The sequence below is a fragment of the Eretmochelys imbricata genome, chromosome 24, assembly GCF_965152235.1.
Source record: "Eretmochelys imbricata isolate rEreImb1 chromosome 24, rEreImb1.hap1, whole genome shotgun sequence".
Classification (NCBI taxonomy): Eukaryota; Metazoa; Chordata; order Testudines; family Cheloniidae; genus Eretmochelys; species Eretmochelys imbricata.
In genome coordinates, this window is record NC_135595.1 from 1,895,514 (window position 1) to 1,903,664 (window position 8,151).

An 8,151-nucleotide genomic window follows, 5' to 3' on the forward strand; every position below is an offset into this window, starting at 1 on the left:
TGCAGGGGATTTGGGTGGCAGGGCTCGGAGAGTATAAATGGCAAGTTCCCGCTGTGCACCAGCATCTCTGCTCCTTGGCGGCCAGCCCCTGCACTGATCTCAGTAAGCTGCTCCCCCCGGGGCTCCCTATCGATGGCCACTTGGGCAGATGGCTCTAGATTTAGGCCAGAGCTGCGCGTTACTACCTGCTGCAGCCTTCACCCAGATGTTGTCCCCAGCTGTGCTGCCAGGCCTCTCGCCAGCTGTGGAGATCTCGCTCCAGAACGTACAGCTGTGTGCAGCTGGGCCAATCCCTCGCCAGCTGCAGAGGCCCTTCCCCAGCCCTGAGTCGGAGACGGGCTCCAGCTGTGGTCATTCCTCTCCGGCACGGAGGACATTGCAGCCGGTGGTGAAAATCCCTTTCCAAGATGGTGGAGCTAGTTTGAGACACCCCCGGCACCATCTTCCCTCCTATCCTGTGAGCCTGGGCGAGGGGCAGTCAACGCATGAGGACAACTCTGTTCCCATTGTCACCACCTTCCCTTCGCTCCCCTCCCCGGCTCGAAGCCTCGTCTCCTACTTCCACTTCTCAGGTTCACGCGCGGTCCGTGATGGCAGGTCCCCTGGAGCAGTCTCTGGCCGTGATGGTCTCGACCTTCCACAAGTACTTGGCAAAGCAAGGTGACCAATGCAAACTCAGCAAGGCTGAGCTCAAGGAGCTGCTGACCAAGGAGCTTCCGAGCTTCGAGAGCCTAAGTGCCGCAGTGCAGGGAAAGACTGAAACGCTGAGACGTGTTGGGTGATGTCTCAAAGGGGCCGGGGCAATGAGCCACCTGTCCATGCAGGGTGTCAATCAAGGAGCGGGGAGGAATTATTTACCAGTGGTGGGTTGGTCTAAGGCTCAAGGCTCCATCTGCTTTGTGCTCTGGTTTCCAGATGGAGAGGTGGGCTCTGGTCCACTCTCTTCTGCGTAGAGGTCTGTGGTTATGCAGGAGGCCAGGCCAGATGCTCATAGTCCCGTCTGCCCTTAGCGTGGCACATAGAAGAGTAACTTGAATGGGAAGAGAAGCCGCAGACGCCACGAAGGTCCGTGCTATTGTCCTATTTCATGTGCAAAGTGCCCAGATACTGTGGGGATGGGCGCCACTACAAAGCCCTCAGGGAGATCGACAGACAATTGCAGCAGGAAGAAATTAAGAGAAGAAATAGTCGGGGTGAATATTAGGGGAAAGAATCAAAATGGTCACAAGTTTTTGGTTGAACTAGTATTTATGGTGAAACCTGACCATCTTTCAGAACCCGACATTTTCACAAAAATGTACTGATCTTCCTTCCTTCCTTCCTTCCTTCCTTCCTTCCTTCCTTTCCAACTCTGATTGGTCAGTTTAAACAATGTTTTTTTTTTTTATTATAAAAGGACTTTTTTTCATTGTCAAAATGTTCATTTTGGAAATCCCTCCCCCCCAAAAGAAATCCCCTTGATTTTGGAAATAAAACAATTTGCATTTTCAAAAATTACCAAATTTAAAAAACAAAAAGAAAATTTCAATAATAATAATAAAAAAGCTCCATGGGAAGACATTCAATACACAAAATCCGCCTGTTTCAAGGACTAATCAAATTACGATGCTTTCCAAATTGCCATAAAGGTTGGTCTTTTCCCGCAATCAGAACTATTCAGTGAGTTCTCCAGAAATGCCGGACGCACTCCCACATGAAGAACTGGGCCCCCTAGTCTGCGATTAACAAGGCCCCCGCACTGGTCACATGTGGGAACAGAGCCTGGGGACTTTCAGCTCATGCTCCCAGATTCAGACTAAGCCCGTTAACCCAGAGGCAGTAGCAGACTTAGCCTTCCAGGTGTGGTGCTCCACTAAAGTGGGACAAAGAGCCAAACACGGTTAGCTTGGGTTACGTGAAGACGTACCATGATTTAGTGTTTGGAGGGTGAGAACACCCCAAGGTCTCCACCAGATCAGGGGCTTGTTGTGTTGGGTGCTGCCCAGACATGAGTGATGGTCCCAGAGCCAACGTGCTCCTAGTTTAACTAGACTACAATCAATTCGTGATGGTGAATATTTTGGAAGGGCTAGCGAACCACGTGCTTCCGGACTTACACTAGTTAGACTGTAAAACAGCCTTTTGGGTGGACTGTCCCAGATCGGCCAGCTGGGGGTTTCCTGCACCCTCTTGTGAAGCTGCTGGTAACAGCCACTGTCGGAGGCGGGATACTGGCCAGTCTGATCCAGGCTGCCATGCTCCTAGACAAGACATGCCCAGCAGCTGAACCACCCAAGTGAGTGGTTAGGCGGAGGGAGGGAGATAGCCAGGATATTGGGATGCTCTACCATTGACCGGCTGAGCGTCCGATGGGCAGCCTGGCGGTGGCAGGGACTCCACGTCGAAGCAGGCCGCTGAGCTCACCCGGCGTCTCTCCCCCTGCTTCTCACAGAAACAAATGGACGACGCTGAATTCCAGAAGATCATGAACGACCTGGATGTCAACAAGGACAACGAGGTGGATTTCCAGGAGTTCGCCTGCTTCTTAGCCTGCGTGGCCATGGGCTTCAATGACTTCTTCAAGGATCATCGCCAGAAGCAGCTGCATAAGAAATGAACCCAGATGCCTGCGGAGCCGGGATTCCCATGCCTTAGCCCCCCCCGTGCCCCCCTTGTTTCCAGTGTAGTCACCTGGGCTTTCAATAAAAGTCTTTCTAAAGATGCTTATGCCAAGATTTTCTGTGCTGGTCTCCAGGGCTCTGTGATCCCAGAGTCTCATCTGAGCCTTTCAGAATCCATCTGATAACGAGGGAAGGGAGCAGTGGCCATGGTAGAGAAGGCTCAGGTCTAACCTCCTGGCTAATTAGCCTTTTAAAATTACTCATCAATTCCCCCTGCCAATTCCTTTTGGGCTAGGATTTCCCATGCTGCATCCCAGCCCGGGGGTGATTGTTTTGGAAACTTTGAGCCGTTTCCGAGTGACGCAAGCAGAAAAGGAAAAAAAAAGGACCCCACACGCTTGGCTCTGTGTGCTCTGAGCAGAGCCTCGGCACGCTGGTAACTTGAACCATATGGCCCAATCTCGGGTCGACTCAGCTTGCAAAGCTCTTGGGGCCTGAGCTTTGGTGGCCCACATGCACGAGCAGTGAAGGGTTGTACAAGGCCAGCTTGGAACGATAATCTCGAATCCCCCAAGCTGGGCTGCATTCTCGGTGGGTCCTGAGGCCCCGGTCAGCCGCATAGCCCTGCGGCTAAAGCCTCCCTGCACTGGTCAGTTCCCTGTAGGTTCTTGTGCCGCCCTCTCCCGTGGAGGAGCTGAGCACCTTCCCACTGTGCAGTAAGCCATGGGACTAATGTTTGGAGGTCGCCTTCCACCGATGAGCCGGGTCGTTTCGCTTCCACATGATCTGTATCGAGAGAGCAGAAGCAGCAGGCTCATGCAGGGCTTTGAGTTTCTTCATTCACCCGTAGCTTCGCTCACACCGAGCGTCGGTTAATACACACATTGAACCCTCCTGGAGCCACGATTTAGAGCAGGGGGGCCCAAGGCAGGCGGACATGAACCCACGGGGCAACCCTGCCCATAAGGCGCGCATCCGGGCCATGCTGAGAGGGTGCGTGACTGAAGTGACCAGAGTGACCCCTGGATCTGCCATTTCCAAGATGCTGAAACTCTGAAGGCTGATGTGGGACTCAAGGCCAGGGCTGTTTGCAGCAGAGAAGCAGATGAAGGCTTGGAGAGGAGGTGTCCCCTAAGCCACTAGAGGGACTAGACCCCCTGGGAGAATCTCAGAGGCTGAAGAGGCAGGAATCATAGAAATGTCGGGCTGGAAGGGGCCTCGTGAGGTCGTCTGGTCCAGTCCCCTGCACTCAGGCAGGACTAAGTGTTATCTAGACCATCCCTGACAGGGGTTTGTCCAACCTGCTCCTAAAACCCTCCAGTGACAAAGATTCCACAGCCTCCTTCAGTGATTAGTTCCAGCGCTTAACGACCCTGACAGGCTGTTTTTCCTAATGTCTGATCTGAGTCTCCCTTGCTTCAATTTCAACCCGTTACTTCTAGTCCTGGTCCTAATGGTTCAGGAGAACAATTTATCACCCTCCTCTTTATAACAAGCCTTTACATGTCTGAAGACCGTTCTGTTCCCCCCTCAGTCTTCTCTTCTCTACACGAAACAAACCCAATGTTCCTTGTAGGCCGTGTTTTCTAGACGCTCTCCTCTGGGCTTTCTCCAGCATGCCCTCACCTTCCCTGAAGCGCAGTGTTCAGAACTGGACACCGCTCCGGGTGAGGCCCGATCAGCGCTCAGAAGAGCGGAAGAATTACTTCCTATGTCCCGCTTATAACACTCCTGCTGGTCCAGCCCGGAGTGACGCTCACTTTCTTTGCAATGGTATCATGTGGACTCATAGCCTGAGACCCACTATAACCCCCAGATCCTTTTCTGCAATATCCCTGGCTCAGCAGTCCATTTCCCATTCTGTATTTGTGCAACTGATTATTCTGGGAATTGATTCTGGGGTTGGTCTGAATTCCTGCCCCGTAACGTTTTGCACCCGAGCTCCTGGCACATGGAGCAGCCGAGCTGACATGGCTGGGTCTGTGCTCAGGTGTGTGGGTGTGGCTGCAGTTACCCAGGTGCGCCTCAGCTCTGCAATACCTGCTAGACAGGTCTCAGCTCGCTCGCCCAGGGCCTCGTTAGCGGGCGGCAGGTCTACGCTGGTTAACAGGAAAAGCTGCTGTTAATATTCATGGTTTAAACAACAGCCACAGAGCCCAAAGGGGAAAATGCCTTTTAATTTTGTGGGGTGATACCCGGGGGTCTTGCTAGGCCTGGGAGTCAGTTGGGGGGCGGAAGGATCCACCCCCGAGTGAGGCTTTATCCCTGCATTTTCCGCTGACAATTCTCGATCCAAACCCCTACAAACGACTTGCAGTATTTATCCAGCTCCAAAGCACCCGATGGACATTAATTAACCCCGTCCAAGCCACCCAGCTTCCCTTCCCAGGGACAGGACACAACTGAAATAGAGACGCTGGGTGCTGAAGATCGAAATGCAGCTGGCAGAGCCAGCAGGAGGCATGAGAGCAGGGAGGCTGCAGGCTGGCCAGGGGGGAGGGTGTCTTCGAAGGGGAATGCAGGTTCTTACAGGTCGGCTCTTCCCAGAGCTGCTGGAGAAAGCAGGCTGCATCCTATTGGGTATAGAGCCGCATTTCCCCTGCCTTCATTCCCCTCCCTCGCTGCTCGGATCCCCTTTCCGCTTGGCTTGGTAAGTTTTCTGGGGATTATTTGGTTTCATTGCACAGCCTTGCTTCGTAGTTGGCTGCAGATGGCACTTTGAGAGGTGTTGGGACTCCCTGGCAGGTGCAGAGTGAGAAGGCTGGGTCCAGCTGTGCAAAACCCACTCCGGACGGGCAACCGGGGCTGGGCCCAGAGCTGCAGACACGGGCTACACAGCCGCGCCCCGGAGCCCGTGGCGGAGTTCAAAGGGGGAGGGGTGTGGCCATTGGGCTGGGGATGGTTCTGACCCATCAGCTCAAGCTCTGCTTCCTTGTGTGTGTGCAGCAGAAATCCACGCCTGCATCTCTCACACCTGGCGCTGGCCAGTAGAAAGAGGCACCGTGGGGCAGCCTGACCCGGGATGCCTGGGTTCTAATCCCTGCTTTGCCACTGATTTGTTGCGTAACCCAGAGCCTGTCTTTCACCATTCTGCTTCCCCACAGGCCTCTCCTTCCCAGGGGCGCTGGGGGACGCCACTCTGCTAATGAAGGCACGAAGCAGGCAGGGGAATTACACAGGTTTTTCCAGCCCCATTGCTACTTTGCACTCTCCCTGTGCGGAGCAGGGACTGAGCACCGAGCCTTGCCATGGGGCCCTGACTGCCAGGCAGAGCCCTGCGCAGGACTCGCGGAGAGCCCTGCAGCAGGACTGGGATCCCGTGGGTTGTGCAGGACCCACTGCCGTAATAGCAGGAGTGAGATTAAACCTGTGCAGGGCCCAAGCTGCTAACCCATAACCACGGAGCCAGCCCCAGAGAATTCAGGTCAATGAGACTCGACGGGCAGGACAAAGGCTGTCAGAGCACCAGAAAAAGCCAGATCTGCTCTGGTATCGTCAGTCGCAGGCCCAGCCCCCCAGGACAGGGTTGTACTTGAGGGGCTGGGCTTTGCCTCCCTCTGTCTGTCTCGTTCCGGAGGCTACGATCCTGGCATGCCACATTTTTAGTCGATTTCCTGGCAGAGGGGCAGGGAAAAAAACCAGTCACGGTAAGGTCACCAGATAATGTAGCTTTTGCTCCATCAACGTGCCCCAGAGCACAGTGGGGGTGCTGCAAGGTGAGACCTTGCGGGGGGAGGCTGGAGAGTCAGCCCCCCCCCATGCAGCGCCATGGCCTCTCCCCCAAGCCCTGCACTCTGCGGTCCATAGAGTCATAGATTCTCTGGCCAGAAGGGACCAGCTAGTCCTGGATCACACGGCCCCAGAACCTCACCCAGGGATTTTGGCATCCAGCCCAGCACTGCTGGCTGAGCTTCAGCTGCAGTTTGAGACAGGCACCCGGTCTTGATTCAGTGACGCCAGGGGACAGAGACCCCATCATAGTGGGTTAAAAGTTTGTGCCGTATTTCTAGGCTGAATGTATCGAGCCTCGGCTCCAGCCATTGGATCCTGTGATGCCTTGTTGTATTAAAGCAGTGCCCGCCTGCTCTCAGAAATCTCTTCCCCACGCGCGTACTCGCAGAGCGGGATCACCTCACCTCCGAACCAGCTCTTGGCTAAAGGGACGGAGCGCCATTCAGCTCACACTGCGAGGCGGGTTTTACATCATTCCGGTAGCTCTTTTCTGCCCCCTCTCAGATCTGCTGGCGGCGGGATGGCGTCTCCGCTGGAACAGGCCCTCGCGGTGCTGGTGGGCACCTTCCGCAAGTATTCTGGCAAGGAGGGGGACAGGTACAAGCTCAGCAAGGCGGAGATGAAGGAGTTGCTCCTCACGGAGCTGCCCAGCTTTGTTGGGGTAAGTTGAGGGAGATGCGGGTGGTTGGCTGGACCACGGCTGGACCACGGCGGCTGCGCCTGACGCTCTCAGAGCCGACAGGCGTCAAGCAGCCAACATGGCTCCCAGGTAACAACAGTCACAGCTGATGTGGCACGTAGATCCATAGCTCTTCACAAAGGAAGTATGATATGGGGAAACTGAGTCGGGGCAGTGATTTCCTTAAGAGCATGCAGCAGGTCAGTGATAGAGCCCGGAATAGAACCCAGGAGTCCTGGCTCCCAGCTCTGTGCTGTAACCTCGACGCGATCCTTCCTCCTCCCCATCTATCAGCCCATGGAGCCCGGCTTCATATTTGACCAGGGTCCGGGGGCCTAGCTGCTCAGGTTTCACATTCGGTGCCCGTGTTTCTCTCCTCCCCCTGCTGCAGGACCAGGTGGACGAAAGTGACCTGAAGAAGCTGATGGGGAATCTGGATGCCAACGGGGACGAGGAGCTGGATTTCCAGGAGTACGCGGTGTTACTGGCCCTCACCGCCGAGCTGTGCGACGAGTTCTTCCGGGAGTGTGCCGACGAGAGGAACCGGAAGATCTGAACCTGGAGCTGCCTGCCTGGCCGCTGTGTGTGTACGCACGTGTTGGGGGTCAGCGCACAGTAAAGATGCTTCAGCCAGAGGTTTCCCTTGTGTCTTGTGAGCAGGGGCTGGGATCGGGCCCCCAGTAGGCTTCCCTTTCCCCCTCATGACGCCCCTGGCTTCCCGCCTGACCCAGAGGCTGCTGACACAGAGATAAAACCCAGGGCCTTCCGGCAAACAGTCCGCCATGCCCATGAAACCTCCGTGGCAGGAGGAAAAAGGAGGGGGTTAAACCATGTGCTGGGCAGAAAATCCAAGTCTGATCCGACTCGCAGGGATCTCACACGCCAGGCTGATCCTCACACTCCCTCCCTTCCCAGCAGGCACTCAGATACCCCAGTGACGGGCAGGGTATTGGGACCTGGCTAGAACAGCCGGTGTCAACCCCCCTGAACCCGCCTCCCCCACCCCCGCTGGGAACCTCAGCCCGGCCCCACGAATGGGCGACTGGCTTGGTTTTGCAGACACGTGGGGGGAGTAGGCGCCTGCTTGCCTGGGGTTAGGCTCGGGGCTTTGCTTGGCGGGGGCCATAGATTCATTGATGC

General features: G+C 55.5%; 2 protein-coding genes across 2 annotated transcripts; both read left to right on the plus strand.

Annotated features, from left to right (window-relative positions):
• Positions 1-590: 590 nt before the first annotated feature.
• LOC144279888 (protein S100-A4-like) lies at positions 591-2,596 on the plus strand. The gene is made up of 2 exons (XM_077841591.1): positions 591-743; positions 2,432-2,596. The coding sequence occupies exons 1-2, from the start codon at positions 591-593 to the stop codon at positions 2,594-2,596; spliced, it is 318 nt and encodes a 105-aa protein (XP_077697717.1).
• Positions 2,597-6,852: 4,256 nt separating this feature from the next.
• On the plus strand, positions 6,853-7,567 carry LOC144279595 (protein S100-A2-like). Its single transcript, XM_077841168.1, has 2 exons — positions 6,853-6,993; positions 7,403-7,567. The coding sequence occupies exons 1-2, from the start codon at positions 6,853-6,855 to the stop codon at positions 7,565-7,567; spliced, it is 306 nt and encodes a 101-aa protein (XP_077697294.1).
• The last annotated feature ends 584 nt before the right edge of the window (positions 7,568-8,151 follow it).

What these genes read in the sequence shown, in the direction of transcription:
- LOC144279888 (XM_077841591.1), top strand. Translation starts at nt 591, where the DNA reads ATGGCAGGTCCCCTGGAGCAGTCTCTGGCCGTGATGGTCTCGACCTTC. An exon ending in TCGAGAGCCTAAGTGCCGCA is followed by an intron (nt 744 to 2,431) that starts GTGCAGGGAAAG and finishes TGCTTCTCACAG; the next exon opens with AAACAAATGGACGACGCTGA.
- LOC144279595 (XM_077841168.1), top strand. Translation starts at nt 6,853, where the DNA reads ATGGCGTCTCCGCTGGAACAGGCCCTCGCGGTGCTGGTGGGCACCTTC. An exon ending in AGCTGCCCAGCTTTGTTGGG is followed by an intron (nt 6,994 to 7,402) that starts GTAAGTTGAGGG and finishes CCCCTGCTGCAG; the next exon opens with GACCAGGTGGACGAAAGTGA.